Raw genomic sequence first — 22137 nt, 5'->3', positions numbered from 1 at the left:
CACATCTTGTTGTACAGGTAACAGCTCGTCTCGTGCACGGACATCTCGTGCATGTAGTTTGCTCTCTCGTAAACCATTTCTCGTTGCATGGTGCGCTGGCACGTCGCTTCTGTAACATATGGGGGACCCTCCATTTCTGTAACGGGGCGCTGATTTTTCCTCACTGCATTGGACTTTCCCGACTCGTACAGAATGTATTACTATCCGCGTAGCACGGAACCCCCTCTCTCTACCGTACGAGAGTGTTTTGCATTACGGGAAGAAAAAGAAAAAAAAAACGCTTGCAGCTGTATCCAATTGCAATAGTTGTATTTCCTTTCAAAGTACTGCCCGTTCCTCTGAAGAATAAAAGCCACACTCCCTTTTTGGATTTGTCAACCTTCCCGGGCTATATAAAACAGCAGCAGCAGCAGCGTCCTATTGGTATGCGCCGCTCTGCCTGGCAGTTGTTTTCAATGAGATGAGAAATGGGGTTCAATGATTTACCAGTGACGACAAGATTTCTGACTAGCAGGCGTTCTTATGCTACTCACTCCTGTGTTTAGCTTGACTTTAAAACACGCATTTTATAATTTACCCATTTTGATACACTTTGCACACTGTCTAGAAAAATACAATTACTTGGTGCAATATTTAATCAATGGATTGTTACGATTTTGTTGAAGGCATGCGGTAAATACACAAACAGTGATTTCAGTGTGAAAACTACTATATTAGCTTCCATATATACTGTATATTTCACAAGGATAATAAAGGGTTAAAAGCACGAGTTATTCTTTGCTTCCACATATACAATAGTATAGTGCATTCACCTCCTGATTAGCCCTGGTTCTGTTACCTCTCCCCTATTGTATGGCATCTGACTCCATAGTCATCTTATTTGCATTTAGAGTTCAGCTTTGAGGTCACCCAGCCAAACAGCAGGTGTGCAGACACATGTAATCTTAACTGACACACCAATCATTTCATACAATACTGACTGATAAACTTCAACAATGGAGTCTAACAGCTAAACTAACAGCAGCACATTGGTTGCAATACTGCACCTTAAACTGCTCCTTTATTGCATTGCCTTACCTGTTTCATATCCTACCACACAGTGTGTAACTGATAACATACATAACAGGATATTTAACAGGTACAAAAATAAATCGTTCCTATAATGTAATTGGATGAAAGCATTTCTATAAACAGCTCAGGGTGTTGGCTAATTACACCAGGTTTGCCTTACAGCGGAATTTCTCTTTGTAATTATTTGTTCCATTATTTTATCAGCTGCCAGGCCATTTAAAAAGTCTCTGAATTCCTGTTTTAAAGGAAGACTTCAGCACCAGGACTAGTCAAGTAATGAAATAAAGACAAATAATTTCCTTCAAACAGTCCTCATTGTCACGTTCCACTACTTATAAAAAAATAAATTTAAAAAGAGCCTTTAATCGTTTCATTGACTGCATCTAGTATACCTTCCTGAAGGCAGAATCTGGAGTTAAAAGAAAAAAAATGCATGGCAGTAATGCATGAAGGCTGGACATTTCTGTGTGAATAGTTTGTGTGTGTTGAACTATAGCACCAAGAATCTCTTATCAGATTCAAGCATGCTGCTACACCTTTGTAAAGGCTTCGGAATGCACCTCAGACAGTAACAGCTGTTTGTTGAAGTGATGCACCTCAGACAGTAACAGCTGTTTATTGAAGTGATGCACCTCAGACAGTAACAGCTGTTTGTTGAAGTGATGCACCTCAGACAGTAACAGCTGTTTATTGAAGTGATGCACCTCAGACAGTAACAGCTGTTTATTGAAGTGATGCACCTCAGATACTAACAGCTGTATATTGAAGTGATGCACCTCAGACAGTAACAGCTGTTTATTGAAGTGATGCACCTCAGACAGTAACAGCTGTTTGTTGAAGTGATGCACCTCAGACAGTAACAGCTGTTTGTTAAAGTGATGCACCTCAGACAGTAACAGCTGTTTGTTGAAGTGATGCACCTCAGACAGTAACAGCTGTTTATTGAAGTGATACTCTGTGATGTAAAGGTGGGAATGCACCTCAGATAGTAACAGCTGTCTGTTGACGTGATGCACCTCAGACAGTAACAGCTGTTTGTTGAAGTGATGCACCTCAGACAGTAACAGCTGTTTGTTGAAGTGATGCACCTCAGATAGTAACAGCTGTTTATTGAAGTGATACTCTATGATGTAAAGGTGGGAATGCACCTCAGATAGTAACAGCTGTCTGTTGACGTGATGCACCTCAGACAGTAACAGCTGTTTGTTGAAGTGATGCACCTCAGACAGTAACAGCTGTTTGTTGAAGTGATGCACCTCAGATAGTAATAGCTGTTTATTGAAGTGATGCACCTCAGACAGTAACAGCTGTTTGTTGAAGTGATGCACCTCAGATAGTAACAGCTGTTTGCTGAAGTGATACTCTGTGATGTAAAGGTGGGAATGCACCTCAGATAGTAACAGCTGTCTGTTGACGTGATGCACCTCAGACAGTAACAGCTGTTTATTGAAGTGATGCACCTCAGACAGTAACAGCTGTTTGTTGAAGTGATGCACCTCAGATAGTAACAGCTGTTTATTGAAGTGATGCACCTCAGACAGTAACAGCTGTTTATTGAAGTGATGCACCTCAGATAGTAACAGCTGTTTATTGAAGTGATGCACCTCAGACAGTAACAGCTGTTTGTTGAAGTGATGCACCTCAGATAGTAACAGCTGTTTATTGAAGTGATGCACCTCAGACAGTAACAGCTGTTTATTGAAGTGATGCACCTCAGACAGTAACAGCTGTTTGTTGAAGTGATGCACCTCAGACAGTAACAGCTGTTTGTTGAAGTGATGCACCTCAGACAGTAACAGCTGTTTGTTGAAGTGATACTCTATGATGTAAAGGTGGAAATGCACCCCAGACAGTAACAGCTGTTTATTGAAGTGATGCACCTCAGACAGTAACAGCTGTTTGTTGAAGTGATGCACCTCAGACAGTAACAGCTGTTTGTTGAAGTGATGCACCTCAGATAGTAATAGCTGTTTGTTGAAGTGATATTCTATGATGTAAAGGTGGGAATGCACCTCAAACAGTAACAGCAGTTTGCTGAAGTGATGTACTATGATATACAGACTGAAGTCATCAATGCTGTCAATCTTTATTACATTGTAAAAGTAAATATCATAAGCTAATCAAAAAAACAATGATGATTTAGGATTCAGGTGATAATAAATAAGATAATAAAAATGGTATGAAGGTGGTTTGACAGCCTAAAGTAATTGTTAAAACATATTCAGTGAATTCTTTACATCTGATTGGCTCTAGACGAGAGCAGTGCCAGAAAACTCCTATAGCTAAAAGGCAGTCTGCACTTTGTACCTTTCAAAAACTAGTCATTGTTGATCAGAGCTGGCATACCGACAGCAGCTTACAGCACTTCACAACCCACACACAGTACTGATAATGACATGAAAAGCACATTCCTGTCTTTGTGTCTGATTGTTACTGCTGGTGCCCTCCTTGCTATCCAGCAGGTCCTCAATCTTTCCACATCTCTTATGCCGGCTGGGATTTAGCATCACTTCATTGTTAAGTAATAATGCAGAGAGAATGCTAAAAAATTATAACCAATAAGAAAGCCAGTCCTCTTCTGTTGCATGCGAGCATGCTTGCTGTACATCTGGACAGGGTTCGTATTGGAAGGAATGCACTCATATTCCCTTTAAAAAAAGAATACAACATGACAATATCACACAGTGCAATCACATAGTACTTTCCAGAACCCTTTCCAACCAGACATTACAAGCAAAGGCTGTCTGAAAATGCGTAGCATTCCTGAAGTACCCAGACAATGGTTGCCATGTGGACCCTCATATTTCCATGGAAACCAGGTATGGTGGGTAAAACAAAAATTGCTGTTCTGATGGTCTCCAGGAAACACACACCTTCCAAAGGGGAAGTGAAACTTTCTGAGGCACCCACACTGGTTTATTTTAACTGGCAAAGGCAGCTGCATATGGGCCTGTACCTGATAGAAATGCATCTTCACTCTTCCATAGCTAATGTAACACATGTGTTGCAATGTTATTTTCTATTTCTGCCTTTTAGTTGGAATCTTCCATTCAAAATAAGCTTTTTCGAGCTCAGATTAGACAACAGGTCCTCTCTCACTGGCACAGGTATGCTTCTCTTCAAAATAGCACAGTTCTGTTTTGAGTACATTGCTTCACTGATAACACTGACCAAACACTGAAGAGAACTCTCAGAAATTAACCCCATAGGAGCCTCCCTCAGAAATGAGAGACATCATCTGCTGCCATTATGGACAGCAGTAGATCTTTAATTTGCAGTAATTAAGGTTTAAAATGATCAAATCCCTTTAATTTGCTACACAGACCCAACAGTTCCCTACAGTAAACCCAGGATAGCTCTACAGAGGAGCCAGTTCTCCCAAGTAGGGTTCTCACTGAAACCATGGGACCATCAAAGAACATTTTGTAAGTGGCACAGCTATCAGACTTTCAGCACCTGGAGGATCAGAGGCAGAAGGCATCCTGGAGACGAGATCCCTGAACCACTTTTACTTTAAGCCATTCCTGAAATGATCTGTAAGCCACATGACATCTGCATCCCTGGGAGTGTTTTCAAGCCAGGGCAAGGCAGGCAAAGTCATTTTGAAGTGTACAGCAAACCAAACCCTTTCAACACATTTTTGGGAGCGTTGCACAGCATACAGTATTAAACATGTTATGTTTAAACTACGGCTGTCACTTGATTAACAGTGTTGATCAGTTAATATATGAGCATTTGTTTATTAAATCGATAAATTAACCCATCCATATTTCTAATAACGGTAAAGACCTTATAGCGGATATCCTGCATAGTAAAACTTTTAAATCAATAGGAGTTAGTAAATGTAACACTTTTAAATCAATAGGAGTTAGTAAATGTAACACTTTTTCACAGAACAACCGTTCATTCTGGACACTGTCAGTCACATACCTGAAAACACAAGACAGCTGAGCTGCGTTTCCATTGGCTGTTTAATCTCCCATTACAGCTATGTACCTGGCTTCCTGTACTTCTGCTTTTTATTACATCTAACAGAACCTGAGACACCAAAGAGATAAAGCCATTCTGAATCTTGATAGGGGTACCCGAGGATACGGTGGCTATTGACAAGTGATTGCTTAACACGCTGTCATGGTCAGAAATCAGAGAAAGAAATTCCACATAATTACCTCTATTTGCAGAATTGGTGCCTTCATCTTGCCCTCTGAAAGCCAGTTCTTGCTTGCTCATTGTGATGTATTGCATCCCTATGCTGCTGCTCATCCAGTGAATATCAGTCCAGGTTTGTGCAGTTCTGAGTGTAACAGTGGCTCACAAGTGACTTTGGGAACGCTCATGTTTTTGTGCTGACTTTGTCAGATATCCTAGATTGCTGTAGCTAGTGTGGTTCCATATCACCTCTTCTGTACTGAACAAAAGACAGTACCATGGAAACAAACAAAACGGAAACACCCTGTGCAAAGTGCTATGGATGCAGTATAAACACAAAGACAAGCACACCTGTGCCTTGTTTGTTTTATGGTATTGTTTCTTAGGCCAAATATCGTAAAAGTTAAATCTTTCATATCCATACACACTGTGAGGGTTAGGTGACAGCGATCAGGCAAAAAGAAAGGAAACCAGGCTTTGATTGAAATAGCAATATTACTGAGCAGGGTCAGGTTCCATTCCTGTTTTTCAATTCCAATTCCTTTTTAGAATCAATTCCAATTCCATTCCAATTCCTTTTTAGAATCAATTCCAATTCCATTCCAATTCCTTTTTAACATAAATTCCAATTCCATTCCAATTCCTTTTTAACATAAATTCCAATTCCATTCCAATTCCTTTTTAACATAAATTCCAATTCCATTCCAATTCCTTTTTAACACCAATTCCAATTCCTGTTCCCAATTCCAATTGCAATTAGCAGTATTCTGTCAAAATGAGCTTCTCACAGTGGCAAGTCCCAGTTAGTCAATTAAACTGGCTTTAAATGAAATCAGCTGAACAACCACAACAATGTTATGTCTCAAATATAGAAATTACAATTCCCTTGAAGGAATTGAAAATTGAAGTGGAACTGATTTTAAAAAAGAATTGGAAATTGAAGTGGAACTGATTTTAAAAAAGAATTGGAAATTGAAGTGGAACTGATTTTAAAAAAGAATTGGAAATTGAAGTGGAATTGAAAAACAGGAATTGAAATTGACCCTGCTGATTTTAGTATTGGAATTTGAACACTGGAATTGATCCGAGGAGTATCCCGCCCCTTTATGTTTATTAGTGTTTTCTGTTGTCTATAGAGTGTTAGTGTTGGTGTTTATGTATAAAATACACGGGATATAAATATGGGTTATGCGCGCGAGTGTTATGAAGTGTAATTTGTATTTAGACATGAGGCTGGCACATCGATAATGGATAATTGCAAAGCATATGACAGGGTTTATTTAGATTTCCAGAAAGCTTTTGACAAAGTCCCGCACAAAAGATTAATTCTCAAACTGAACGCAGTTGGAATTCAAGGAAACACATGTACATGGATTAGGGAGTGGTTAACATGTAGAAAACAGAAAGTACTGATTAGAGGAAAAACCTCAGAATGGAGTGTGGTAACCAGTGGTGTACCACAGGGATCAGTATTAGCTCCTCTGCTATTCCTAATCTACGTTAATGATTTAGATTCTGGTATAGTAAGCAAACTTGTTAAATTTGCAGACGACACAAAAGTAGGAGGAGTGGCAAACACTGTTGCAGAAGCAAAGGTCATTCAAAATGATCTAGACAAGATTCAGAACTGGGCAGACACATGGCAAATGACATTTAATAGAGAAAAGTGTAAGGTACTGCACGCAGGAAATACAAGTGTGCATTATAAATATCATATGGGAGATACTGAAATTGGAGAAGGAAGCTATGAAAAAGACCTAGGAGTTTTTGTTGACTCACAAATGTCTTCATCTAGACAATGTGGGGAAGCTATAAAAAAGGCCAACAAGATGCTCGGATACATTGTGAAAAGTGTCGAATTTAAATCAAGGGAAGTAATGTTAAAACTGTACAATGCACTAGTAAGACCTCATCTTGAATATTGTGTTCAGTTCTGGTCACCTCGCTATAAAAAAGATATTGCTGCTCTAGAAAGAGTGCAAAGAAGAGCGACCAGAATTATTCTGGGCTTAAAAGGCATGTCATATGCAGACAGGCTAAAATAACTGAATCTGTTCAGTCTTGAACAAAGAAGACTACGTGGCGACCTAATTCAAGCATTCAAAATTCTAAAAGGTATTGACAGTGTCGACCCAAGGGACTTTTTCAGCCTGAAAAAAGAAACAAGGGCCAGGGGTCACAAATGGAGATTATACAAAGGGGCATTCAGAACAGAAAATAGGAGGCACTTTTTTACACAGAGAATTGTGAGGGTCTGGAATCAACTCCCCAGTAATGTTGTTGAAGCTGACACCCTGGGATCCTTCAAGAAGCTGCTTGATGAGATTCTGGGATCAATAAGCTACTAACAACCAAACGAGCAAGATGGGCCGAAGGGCCTCCTCTCGTTGGTAAACTTTCTTATGTTCTTATGTTCTTATCTCATACCACATGCATGTTTAAGTGGGTATTGATACGTGAGCACGGGGGGTACACAGATTAGAGCATGTGCTGCGATTCAAGTGAATAATGAATCGGTAATTGAATCCCAGCACAGCAGTCTATATAGATGCACAAAGCACTCACTCGGGGTTGTGTGTTTGGGAAGTAGAGAACGGGTGAGAGAGAGAGGAGAGTTAAATATAATAACAATTGCGACAGCGTGCTGGAAGTGAGCGCGGTACTTGTTTGTTGGGTTCGTCCACGTCTGTTTTGTCTATCTGTTTGTTTGGCCTACACGCCCTTTATTTTCAGTGTTGTGCATTTTGTTCAAACCTTTTGTTTGTTTTGTCATTTAATAAATATACTGAGCGTCATGGCTCAGTTTTCACCAGCCAGTCCTTATTTTGGAGTCTGTGTTCTTCCAGGTCTGACGTCACCAGTGCAAGCCATCCTGGTCACAAACACAAATAAAGCAAAACAATGTTTTGTAACAAATGATACCAGCACAAGATAAAAGTACCGGTAACAAAATTAATAAGCGATTTCCATCAAATAAATCACAAAATAAACCCTGCTGGCAGTGAGCGGTTATCACCCCATCACACGCACATCGGATTTCCTTTTCAGCCATTGATTCGGTGCGAGTGGTCAGTAATCAGTTTGTTCAGTCAGGCTGGATGAAGCAACGTGGCCCAGTCTTAAGAGCAGATAAGTGGGAGCAAGCGGACCCTGCAGTTCATCACAACACATGCTTTCACCTGCCTGGGCTTTCACAGCCTCCAAACATTCAAACGCAAACTAGTGAAAAATAGACCAAATCTTTAACGCCTAAAGAGACTTTATTTTCTCGCTAGCCTAAAAAGAAGGCCATCCTACGTGCTGCATGAAGCAGCATATATTGTGAGTCACTGGACGAAGCAGGAGGGAGCCCAGCTTGTGGAACAGCCTCAGATCCAACACTTGAAGAGATAAATCTGAGAGTAATTAAAAGATGCCTCCGCCCACACATCGCAGTGATCAGCCAAAACAGAATGGCAGCTGTCTAGTACAAAAGGGGCCAAATGAATGACCAGCAGCACATTACACGACAGCAAATCTCCTCTTTATAGAAACATTATGGGAAAGGTATTTTAAAAAGCACTGTACCATTGTATCATTGCACAGCAAAATACATATTTACCCATTAGATTTACTCTATTGTACTTCCCTTTGTTGTACCATTACACAGTATAATACATATTTACCCATTAGATTTACACAGGAAGGCTTCACCTTCCTTGAACATTGGAACACATTCCACAACAAGGACTATTTATATAGGCAGCACTTAAATAAAAAGGGAACCAATCTACTCAGAGAAAGGATCCTCGAGGAGGTTCAGAAGCATTTAAATTAGAAAGGAAGGGGGGAGAAATCAACAAAGGAAAACAGAAGGGAGACTACATCAAAACAAGAACAACAACTCAGGTAAGACAGCCATTAAATATATTTATCTAAATGCTAGAAGTATCAGAAACAAAATGTTAGAACTTGAAACTACTGCAGTAACAAGTAACTATGATGTGATAGGTGTTACAGAAACTTGGCTATCAGAGAGTGATGGATGAATACAATATTAGTGGGTACACACTGTATAGGAAAGACAGGCAGGATAGAAGAGGCGGAGGGCTAATGCTATACATCAAAAATAGTCTTGAAGCCTAGGTGTTAAATCTGGAAGAAAAAAACAATGCAGAATCAACACGGGTCAGAATAATGGACAGAAATTCAAAGGGCATAATAATAGGGACATGCTATAGACTGCCAAATTCAGATACCAAGCAAAATCAACTTCTACACAATGACACAGAAATGCGTGCAGCAAAGGAGAAGCCATACTAATGGGGGATTTCAACTTCCCCCAAATAAAATGGGAAAACCCGGTGGGGAGCACGACAGCCAAAATTGAAATGGTGGAAATGACAAATGACTGCTTCCTAATGCAATTTGTCAAGGTACCAACTAGAAGGGGGGGGGGGGGCATATCTTGATGCAGGGCCTCATGCATAAACATCGGTAACCAGTTTACCACGCAGTAAGCCCTTTACTGAGCGCTCTGTACACCTGCTATATTCACTAACCACCGGCAAATTACCTTGCACACAAAATTAATCGTGTGGAAAAAGATACCGCTTACGCGTCATTTACACACACAATTATTAATGGGAATCCATGGAAATGTATTCAAATTCTCTCCCCTAACAGAGCGGTCGCGCCTTCTTTTTTGCATGCAGTATGGGTTTCTCTTACCACACAGTATTTCAGGTAATTTACTACCATGTAGTGCATGAGGTCCTTAGTCTTTTCAAATAACGAAGACAGAATAACGAAAACAGTGGTTAGAGAACCACTGGCAAACTCAGATCACAACATGGTCTCATTTGAAATGCTAGTGAAAACCCCAAAAGTAACAAATAAAGCTAAGGTTTACAATTTTATGAAGGCAAACTATGAAGGAATGAAACAGAGACAAACTAGTGAAAACATCAACAGAAAAAGAATGGCTATTTTTCAAAAATGTAGTACTAAAGGCACCAAAAAAATACATCCCAAAAGTAGGCAAATCAAAATCTAAAAGAAATTGGCCAAAATGGTTTAATAGTTCAATTAAAAAACAATATTCGGAGGAAAAAAGCACTTTACAGAGCATTTAAAAGGGTCCAAGAACAAAGTACACAGACAGAGTATTTGGTACTGCAAACACAAGTCAAAAAGGAAGTTAGAAGAGAGAGCGGGCTAAATCCAATTCTAAAATGTTTGTCCAATATTATAACAGCAAAAGAACATCCAAGGAGGAAGTAAAATGTCTAAGAGATACAAATGGCAACATCATGAAGAGAAAATAGCAAATATATTAAATGATTACTTTTCACAAGTTTTTACAAAGGAGGATACGGACAACATGCCCCACATGTCATCCAGTTCCTATCCACTTTTAAATAACTTTAGCATAACCGAGGCAGAAGTGTTAAAGGGACTAGGAGCTCTTAAAATAAACAAATCCCCTGGGCCGGATGAGATCCTCCCAGTAGTACTCAAAAAAATGAAAGAAGTAATTTACAAACCGCTAACCAAGATCATGCAGCAGTCTCTTGACACAGGGGTGGTAGCGACAGACTGAAAAATTGCGAACGTAATACCGAGCCACAAAAAGGGAAACATAACCGAGCCAGGTAACTACAGACCAGTAAGCCTGACTTCTATTATATGCAAACTTATGGAAACTATAATAAGATCCAAAATGGAAAATTGCCTATATTGTAACAGTATCCTGGGAGACAGTCAGCATGGTTTTAGGAAAGGGAGAGCGTGTCTAACTAACCTGCTTGATTTTTTTGAGGATGCAACATCGATTGCAAAGCATATGACATAGTTTATTTAGATTTCCAGAAAACTTTTGACAAAGTCCCACATATAAGATTAATTCTCAAACTGAACGTAGTATGGATTAGGCAGTGGAAAACAGTAACCTCAGAATGGAGTATGGTAACCAGTGGAGTACCACAGGGATCAGTGTTAGGTCCTCTGCTATTCCTAATCTACATTAATGACTTAGATTCTGGTATAGTGAGCAAACTTGTTAAATTTGTACACAACACAAAAATTGGTGGAGTGGCAAACACCATTGCAGCAGAATAGGTCATTCAAAATGATCTAGACAAGATTCAGAACTGGGCAGACATAAAATTACACTTAATAGAGAAAAGTGTAAGGTACTGCACACAGACAATAAAAATGTCCATTCTAAATACTATATGGGAGATACTGAAATTGAAGAAGGGATCTATGAAAAAGATCTAGGAGTTTATGTTGACTCAGAACAATGTGGGGAAGCTATTAAAAAAGGCTAACAGGATGCTTGGATATATAGTGAAAAGTGTTGAATTCAAATCAAGGGAAGTAATGTTAAAACTTTACAATGCATTAGTAAGACCTCATCTAGAATATTGTGTTCGGTTCTGGTCACCTTGCTATAAAAAGGATATTGCTGCACTAGAAAGAGTGCAAAGAAGAGTGACCAGAATTATTCCAGGTTTAAAAGGCATGTCATGCAGACAGGCTAAAATAATTGAATCTACTCAGTCTTTAACAAAGAAGACTACGCGGCGACCTGATTCAAGCATTCAAAATCCTAAAAGGTAATGACAATGTCATACGAGGATTACTAAGAATGGAGTCATTTATTAATTATTTTGATCCGAGACAAGATATTATACAAGACTGAGTCTCCGATTATAAGATGACTCAATTTATTATGATCCTCAAAAGACAAAAGATCTTTACACAAGGACTGAGTAATTTATTATTGCTGATCCGAGTCAATTCATACTTACACAAGAACAAGAACTGTCAGTAAATAATATACGAGGCTCTGTTCTATGAATGTGTTCTGACTCAGTAAATAATATACGAGGATCTGTTCTATGAATGTGTTCTGACTCAGTAAATAATATACGAGGATCTGTTCTATGAATGTGTTCTGACTCAGTAAATAATATACGAGGCTCTGTTCTATGAATGTGTTCTATGACTCAGTAAATATACGAGGATCTGTTCTATGAATGTGTTCTGACTCAGTAAATAATATACGAGGCTCTGTTCTATGAATGTGTTCTGACTCAGTAAATAATATACGAGGATCTGTTCTATGAATGTGTTCTGACTCAGTAAATAATATACGAGGATCTGTTCTATGAATGTGTTCTGACTCAGTAAATAATATACGAGGATCTGTTCTATGAATGTGTTCTGACTCAGTAAATAATATACGAGGATCTGTTCTATGAATGTGTTCTGACTCAGTAAATAATATACGAGGATCTGTTCTATGAATGTGTTCTGACTCAGTAAATAATATACGAGGATCTGTTCTATGAATGTGTTCTGACTCAGTAAATAATATACGAGGCTCTGTTCTATGAATGTGTTCTGACTCAGTAAATAATATACGAGGATCTGTTCTATGAATGTGTTCTGACTCAGTAAATAATATACGAGGCTCTGTTCTATGAATGTGTTCTGACTCAGTAAATAATATACGAGGCTCTGTTCTATGAATGTGTTCTGACTCAGTAAATAATATACGAGGATCTGTTCTATGAATGTGTTCTGACTCAGTAAATAATATACGAGGATCTGTTCTATGAATGTGTTCTGACTCAGTAAATAATATACGAGGCTCTGTTCTATGAATGTGTTCTGACTCAGTAAATAATATACGAATGATACTCAGTAAATAATATACGAGGCTCTGTTCTATGAATGTGTTCTGACTCAGTAAATAATATACGAGGCTCTGTTCTATGAATGTGTTCTGACTCAGTAAATAATATACGAGGCTCTGTTCTATGAATGTGTTCTGACTCAGTAAATAATATACGAGGATCTGTTCTATGAATGTGTTCTGACTCAGTAAATAATATACGAGGATCTGTTCTATGAATGTGTTCTGACTCAGTAAATAATATACGAGGCTCTGTTCTATGAATGTGTTCTGACTCAGTAAATAATATACGAGGATCTGTTCTATGAATGTGTTCTGACTCAGTAAATAATATACGAGGATCTGTTCTATGAATGTGTTCTGACTCAGTAAATAATATACGAGGATCTGTTCTATGAATGTGTTCTGACTCAGTAAATAATATACGAGGCTCTGTTCTATGAGTGTGTTCTGACTCAGTAAATAATATACGAGGCTCTGTTCTATGAATGTGTTCTGACTCAGTAAATAATATACGAGGCTCTGTTCTATGAGTGTGTTCTGACTCAGTAAATAATATACGAGGATCTGTTCTATGAATGTGTTCTGACTCAGTAAATAATATACGAGGATCTGTTCTATGAATGTGTTCTGACTCAGTAAATAATATACAAGGATCTGTTCTATGAATGTGTTCTGACTCAGTAAATAATATACTGTTCTATGAATGTGTTCTGACTCAGTAAATAATATACGAGGCTCTGTTCTATGAATGTGTTCTGACTCAGTAAATAATATACGAGGCTCTGTTCTATGAATGTGTTCTGACTCAGTAAATAATATACGAGGCTCTGTTCTATGAATGTGTTCTGACTCAGTAAATAATATACAAGGATCTGTTCTATGAATGTGTTCTGACTCAGTAAATAATATACGAGGATCTGTTCTATGAATGTGTTCTGACTCAGTAAATAATATACGAGGATCTGTTCTATGAATGTGTTCTGACTCAGTAAATAATATACGAGGATCTGTTCTATGAATGTGTTCTGACTCAGTAAATAATATACGAGGATCTGTTCTATGAATGTGTCTCTGCTTTGGCAACTGGAGTGTGAATAAATACTTACTGTAGCAACTTTACATTTGTTCCTTTCATTACATTTCGTCTGTCCTGTTGCTTTTATTAGATCCCGTTACTTTCTTTTTAATATTACACTACTATTGTCCTAGCTTTATAAACAGTTTCTCTTGGCTAGTTTTTTCTTGTAGTCTTTATTTCTTCAGACTATTTTCTTTCTCTAACTTTCCTACCTTTTCTCGCTTAACAAATGGCTAAGGTCTAAAAAATGCTTTTGGAGAATCAACAAGCAAATGCTTCCTTTCAATCAGTCTCCACAACCTATGTGGTCCAGCATGTATTAAGCTCCAGGCTAAATGAAACCAGATGCTGTCTTTCTCCTGCCTGGATATTATAAAAGGTGCCTCGTAGTTCCACAGAGGACTACCAGTTCTTCCAGTGACAACTGTGTCGTAAAATAAAGCCTTTAAAAACAGAACCAGTGAAAGGAATCCCCTCTCGGTCAGCCGGACCTTACTGCTCACATACAGTAGTCTCACATCTTAGAATCTTAGCAAAGCTTCCAGGCAACACTAAAGCTCAGTTTCTAACAATAACAAAACAAAGCTTCTCTTAGAAGGGAGTTTTTTTTCCAAATAAACCACAACATTTTTGGGGGGAAGATTTTAGTTCATTTATTTTAGTTCATTTATTAAACAAATACATTGATTACATCCCTCGTAAAAGAAAGCGATTTTGTCTAAAAATAAATATTTACCATCCCAACCATAACCCAACAGACAAGTAAACAAGTGGCTTGGAAACCAGAAAGAACCGTGTGAAACCTGACCTATGCTAGCTTGCCAGGTGTATGCAGTGGACTAATATCTGGCTAGGAAACCAAGTCCTTCTTCTACCCTCTGCATGCTAATAAATAACAGCAAAATGCCATTGCCAAACAGGAAGGGCTGCAGTCACATGCTGTGGTGTTTAAAAATAAAACAAAAAGTACATTCAACATAATTCAAGTTGGCCACGTGTAAAAATGGAAAACATTTGGCTTCTAAATAGACAGCCGACACAGCTAGGGTGTTCATTAACCCTCTTAAAGTTTCACACAGACACACACACACTCTGCCTGAGATTTCAACAGACCAGGTATGATCTTCATAGACACTGAGAATACTACTATAGCACGTTTCCAAGAACCCCAGAACCCCAGAACATTTCTTTTCACTAATTCACACAGTCTCTCTGATGCCTCGTCGCATTTCTTCACTAATTCACACAGTCTCTCTGATGCCTGGTCGCATTTCTTCACTAATTCACACAGTCTCTCTGATGCCTGGTTGCATTTCTTCTCTATAATGCACACAGTCTCTCTGATGCCTGGTTGTATTTCTTCTCTATAATGCACCCTGTCTCTCTGATGCCTGGTCGCATTTCTTCTCTATAATGCACACTGTCTCTCTGATGTCTGGTTGCATTTCTTCTCTCTAATGCACTCTGTCTCTGATGCCTGGTTGCATTTCTTCTCTATAATGCACACTGTCTCTCTGATGCCTGGTCGCATTTCTTCTCTATAATGCACACTGTCTCTCTGATGCCTGGTCGCATTTCTTCTCTATAATGCACACTGTCTCTCTGATGCCTGGTCGCATTTCTTCTCTCTAATGCACTCTGTCTCTGATGCCTGGTCGCATTTCTTCTCTATAATGCACACTGTCTCTCTGATGCCTGGTCGCATTTCTTCTCTCTAATGCACACTGTCTCTCTGATGCCTGGTCGCATTTCTTCTCTATAATGCACACTGTCTCTCTGATGCCTGGTCGCATTTCTTCTCTATAATGCACACTGTCTCTCTGATGCCTGGTCGCATTTCTTCTCTCTAATGCACTCTGTCTCTCTGATGCCTGGTCGCATTTCTTCTCTATAATGCACACTGTCTCTCTGATGCCTGGTCGCATTTCTTCTCTCTAATGCACTCTGTCTCTGATGCCTGGTCACATTTCATCGCTTTAATGCACATTGTGGTTGATCTACTAAGATTGCCTGTCACTAGTCAGTTAGAGACATATGACTGAGCACCTAACTCAGAGTCCCTGTGGACAATTGGGTTTATTTTTACAAGGGTCAGGTGACCATTGAGTCACTGAACAAGAGGTGTGATAACTGGGCACTAAGCAGAGTAAACAACCCTAAAGTGACGTGAATATCTAGCCAGTATATATAGAGAATAAGGCATGTGATAAACGAGGGTGGGCATTCCATTCTCGTTGATCACACATCACCCCATGCAGCATGTCTGATACCCTCTGGTAAGCATTTCTTCCTGCTAGAGTTCTACAGTTCTGTGTTGCTTGTTGTGGAATTCCTTTCAGTCTGAGCGCTCACGCTGGAGTTCCGCTCTGCTGCTCATTTTAATGAGTGTGCGTTTCCCAGAATAACCGCACAGTTAATATGGAAAACACCAACTGATGAGCCCACTGAGAAAAACTGCTCTCCACTTATTATAAAGAAATAATACAAACATAATTTCTAATAAATAATCAGATTATTTTGACTGTATTTATATTTATTTTTGTTGTATTTATTTATATTAGTAATTCCTCCTTGCTGTTCATCTCTGGACTCCTGGCTCTGCTATTTAATTATGTCAAAGTTACTGTGTGCCTACAATGGCATTCAGGCTTGGAGATCATTTTTCATGTATGTGGGTATCCCCTGTGGAGTTTAAAACAACAGCCTTTTTTTAGTATTTAAAAAGCAAGCACATGATCAAAGACAAAATGTCAGTTGCCCAATTATTCAGAGCTGTATGATGTGGTGTTAAAAGCTCTCATAAAAGCCTGACTGCAAACTGTAGAACAATCAAGGAAAAGAAAAGCTTGGCTTAAGGTCGACATGCTTGAAAAAACACAGCACTTGCAGATCTCCCCCTCCTACTGCTCTTCACTGCACTGGCAGATCTCTTCATCTCCCCCTCCTACTGCTCTGCACTGCACTGGCAGATCTCTTCATCTCCCCCTCCTACTGCTCTGCACTGCACTGGCAGATCTACTGATCTCCCCCTCCTACTGCTCTGCACTGCACTGGCAGATCTACTGATCTCCCCCTCCTACTGCTCTGCACTGCACTGGCAGATCTACTGATCTCCCCCTCCTACTGCTCTGCACTGCACTGGCAGATCTCTTCATCTCCCCCTCCTACTGCTCTGCACTGCACTGGCAGATCTCTTCATCTCCCCCTCCTACTGCTCTGCACTGCACTGGCAGATCTACTGATCTCCCCCTCCTACTGCTCTGCACTGCACTGGCAGATCTACTGATCTCCCCCTCCTACTGCTCTGTACTGCACTGGCAGATCTACTGATCTCCCCCTCCTACTGCTCTGCACTGCACTGGCAGATCTACTGATCTCCCCCTCCTACTGCTCTGCACTGCACTGGCAGATCTACTGATCTCCCCTCCTACTGCTCTGCACTGCACTGGCAGATCTACTGATCTCCCCTCCTACTGCTCTGCACTGCACTGGCAGATCTACTGATCTTCCCTCCTACTGCTCTGCACTGCACTGGCTTCATCTCCCCCTCCTACTGCTCTGCACTGCACTGGCAGATCTACTGATCTCCCCCTCCTACTGCTCTGCACTGCACTGGCAGATCTACTGATCTCCCCCTCCTACTGCTCTGCACTGCACTGGCAGATCTACTAATCTCCCCCTCCTACTGCTCTGCACTGCACTGGCAGATCTACTGATCTCCCCCTCCTACTGCTCTGCACTGCACTGGCAGATCTACTGATCTCCCCCTCCTACTGCTCTGCACTGCACTGGCAGATCTACTGATCTCCCCCTCCTACTGCTCTGCACTGCACTGGCAGATCTACTGATCTCCCCCTCCTACTGCTCTGCACTGCACTGGCAGATCTCTTCATCTCCCCCTCCTACTGCTCTGCACTGCACTGGCAGATCTACTGATCTTCCCTCCTACTGCTCTGCACTGGACTTGCTTCACTCTCCCCCTCCTAATGTGCACTGCACTTACCTGACCTCAGAACCACACTACTGGATCCCCAGCTGATGCACTATCCTTGCACTATTGCACTACTAATATGTCATTGTTAGGGATGTGATTTTGTCACGGCACAAATATGTACAAATCAGAGCACAGTCACAGTTACAATTTCACAGAATGGTCTCGGCTACAAAAGATTTTAACTTAAATATATTTATTCATGTAATATACTCTAATATTTCATTATTTGTGCAAAATAAGCATGTATTTAATGTATTTTCTTTTAACACACGCTTATATATATATATATATATATATATATATAATATATATATATATATATATTATATATATATATTTTTTTTTTTTTTTTTTTTTTTTACAGTACCTTTTAAAAAAACAACTGTAACAAAAACATGTAAAAGATTAGAAGGGTCATTCTGCATTTACACTGTTGACAGGTTAACCACAGCAGGGGAGCGACTGCAAGAGCTGCAAATCGAGGTTCATGCTTCTGCAGAACTGTAGACCGCCTTCCCTTTAGGCTTTGTGTTATGTTTGTACAGGTATATTTTCTGCACGATAGGCTCCAGTTCATTTGAAGCTTGTTTAAACCGCTCCTTCTGCTTTCACGAAATAGTTTGGGATATTGCTCTGCTAATTGCTTAGAACTTCATTCTGCCTCTTTTTTTATAGTTCTGTGTCAGTATTCACCTTGACGTTTGCTAAGCGCTTTAACTGTGCACTGGAACCAATTAAAAAAGACGCGAAATGCTCCTTTCCTATTTTCATGCTGAGTGGAAACAAAAGTCAAAATTCACGGGTTCCCTGAACGCTGTGACAAAATCACATCTCTCATCATTGTAGATGTAACTTGTTGCATCCCAGTTCACATTGTATTCTAAAATATTATTGCACTTACTGTAAACTATACTGTATTTAAATATTAAGCTTGTATTATAACCCTCTTCTGCCCTCTTGGTCTCTCCATATTGTGTGAAGATAGTTTATTAACAAGGGATTTGAGGCCCAATGAAACTACTAATGAAAAGACGAAGAGGAGACCAGGAGCACTGGTAGGTTGCCAGCTTTGCCAAGGGCTTGCTGTCTCTGCTGGAACCACTGGATTAATTACTATTAATTATTATTTATTTATTTGTTTATTTATGTATTTATTTAGCAGACACCTTTATCCAGGGCAACTTACAGAGACTTAATACAAGACTGAACTGTGAAGGGTTGTATTTCAGTGGGTTGCATTGGATCCTGTGAGTTGTGCAAATCGGGGTTAGCATGATGGATGGATTCTGTGGGCTATAATTACACTGAAATCTAAATGCACTCTGATTTGGATGCCAGGCTATGAATTGCGTTATTCTAGGACAATTCCTTCACAAGCTGCACCCAATCTTCAGTTCCCATTACATGGAATTGGAAGAGAGTGGGAGACTGTCCTCTTATTTCTAATGAGGGAGACCTGACCAGTGAGTGGTATGTGGGTACAATTATCTTGTGATTGTGATAATAATGAACTTTCTTTCTTTCTTTCTTTCTTTCTTTCTTTCTTTCTTTCTTTCTTTCTTTCTTTCTTTCTTTCACAGTTATGTAACACTCTTTAAAAACAGTTTCCTTATTGCTGGCTCAGCTGAGTGGCACTGCTTCCACTCTGCCCTGGAGCTTCCATTAATAACACTGATGAATCTACACACCTTTTTCATTGGGTCTGGTTGTTACCTTTCTCAGTTTTGATACTAGCATCCAAGCCCTCTCACTAACTCAGAGAGAACCTTTTCACAAGGTTAACACCCAGTGCATCATAACAAACTAGTAAAGCTTGTTTTAAAAGAACAAATAGCAGGAGTAATTATTATTATTATTATTATTATTATTATTATATTATTATTATTATTATGAAGAAGAAGAAGAAGAAAGAAGAAGAAGAAGAGACATGTATTGATATATCTTGTATTTATTTTACTGTTGTTTCTTTATTTTCTTGTTTCGTTTTCTAAACTAATTGTTTAGGCCTACGGTTTGTACCAGTTTAGTGTTGGCATTGACCTGCGTATACTACTCAGTGTGTTTGATAACATTGTGGGATTTTTTTTTTTTTAAACAAACTACCTTTTGTAATATAGGATCGTCTTAAAAAATGACATGCATTCAAAGATTTTGTACTTTTGATGTGTATAAAAAAGTAGGTGCATGCATCACTTGCAATACTATACATACAGTACCGTAAATGTTATATGCGTAACCTCACACGGACAAGAGGGGATTACAAGAAAACCATGTAAAATATTAACATTTGCATGCCGGCTTGGTAAACTAGTGCTATAGTTAGTGCTGCAGGAAGCTCCACGAATAAAGCAGTACAGCAGCATTTCCTCCGCAGTACGTCTCAAACACAACACATTCACAGTCAGAACTGTCACCAACACTGTAACGTCTATTCAAACGCAGGCTCCACATGACATTTCGACACAGGCTATCGGTTTTTTTATTTTTTTTTTTTTTTTTTTTTTTTTTTTGTTTAACTGCTGTGTTATTCCTCCAACTCGTGCGCCAACAAATTCCAAAGAAAGAATCCATGAAAGACCCATGTGGATGAAAAACAAAACTAACAGGAGGACCGTCTTCAAATAGTTAACATTCGAGACAGATTACTGTAAATATCCTACCTTGACCCTGCTGAATCAAATCTTCCATGAACGAGCTACCATCATCATGATCCATATCTTGAGATACGTCAGATAGAAGAAAAATATAAGATAAAGAAAAGGCAACAGTGCCAAAGAAAAGAAAAATACGCGCTACAATATACGTCTCCCTGCACAGTTCATCAAAACCAAGTCATATGTTTTCCTTTGCGTACGAAATGTGTGTCTGCAGGCAGCGGGGTGTTTGGGTGGTAGAAGCCAGGTTACAACGTGCTCACCTACATACACGTCAAACCAGACCCTACCCTAGACTGGCTGAGCAACAACAGAAAAATGGATATTGTGTGTAACTGATTGGAGCCAGGAACTCCCAGCCACACACTGCCCAGCACGATTAGAACCAAGTGTGGGTGTGTGAGTAGCGGGGATTAGAACTCGAGGTCACTCCCTTCACTCAGACAGCTCGGCTTTTACTAAACGCTTTTCCTTGAACAATTCACAGTTAATTAGAGGGAAAAAAAACAACGGTTTCCATTCAGGCACGGTTTCCTGAAAACATTCCTATATCGTAAAATGAGAAGCAGGGCTGCTTTTAAAAACGCTACGACCAGGTTTCATAAGAAAGCCAAGTACTTCCCGCTACAAAGCTGCGATCACTGCAGCGCCGTGGTGCTATTAAATAAAAATAAAATAAAAAAAGAGCTCACGGTTTTTCCATTGGAAGAAACACTGAAACAATCTGGTCGTTATGCCTAAACCATTTCAAGTACATTAAAGTACCTTTTTTAACCTTGCAGAAATAGCCTAATAAGAAGCAGTAATTAGAGACCCATTACAAAGCAGACGCGTAGAATTACCAGCTTTCGTCTGCATTCTTTAGTCTATCACATAGTTAAACCTTTGCAAATAGGGCCCATGGTTTTTCAGACTGATGGATTGTGTTGTTTTATTCTAACTGTTTCTAGTACAGTACTAGCAGAATTTACTTGGAACGGTCACATGCTGTGTTGAGCCTAATGAAATACGTGCCTGCTCCCACGCAGTGGCCTTTTGCTACATACCTTGGAGATCAACGCAGAGGGTTACGTGAGACCATGGGGCAGTTGGTCTTCTAAAATAAATCTTTATTGTGCAAGTAACGTTTCAGTATCCACAGCTACCAATGATTGACATGTCTGCCTTTAAACTGTACAGTTAAGGGCTGCATTGCTGATGATTAAAAATGCACAATAGCATTGGGGGGGGGGGGGGGGGGGGGGGGGACAAAAACACAAATAAACATTGGATATGCTCTATGTTTGTCAGTATTTCTTTCTTTTTTTTTTCCAAAAAATGTTATCGTCGGCATTTTTTTTTTCTCCCAATTTAGTGTCCAATTACTTTTAGGCTCAGCTAACCGTTACCACCCCTAGGCTGACTCGGGAGGAGCGAAGACGAACACATACTGTCCTCCAACCAGTGTGCCATTAGCCGCCTGCTTCTTTACACACTGCAGACTTACCGTGCAGCCACCTCAGAG

General features: G+C 39.6%; 1 protein-coding gene across 2 annotated transcripts in view; it reads right to left on the bottom strand.

The window, feature by feature from the left end:
• The window catches only part of LOC121315196 (plectin-like), a 125086-nt gene extending 103248 nt beyond the window's left edge, over positions 1-21838 (bottom strand). For both annotated transcript variants that reach the window (XM_041249259.1, XM_041249260.1), the window contains exon 1: positions 20640-21838. In XM_041249259.1, coding sequence (XP_041105193.1) covers positions 20640-20694 — 55 coding nt within the window. In that variant the 5' untranslated portion in view covers positions 20695-21838. The remainder of the gene's footprint in view (positions 1-20639) is intronic.
• Positions 21839-22137: the final 299 nt, after the last annotated feature.

The sequence above is a fragment of the Polyodon spathula genome, chromosome 4 (genome assembly GCF_017654505.1).
Source record: "Polyodon spathula isolate WHYD16114869_AA chromosome 4, ASM1765450v1, whole genome shotgun sequence".
Taxonomy (NCBI): domain Eukaryota; kingdom Metazoa; phylum Chordata; class Actinopteri; order Acipenseriformes; family Polyodontidae; genus Polyodon; species Polyodon spathula.
Note: the sequence above shows the minus strand (reverse complement) of the source record. Positions and strands in the feature narration are given on the sequence as shown.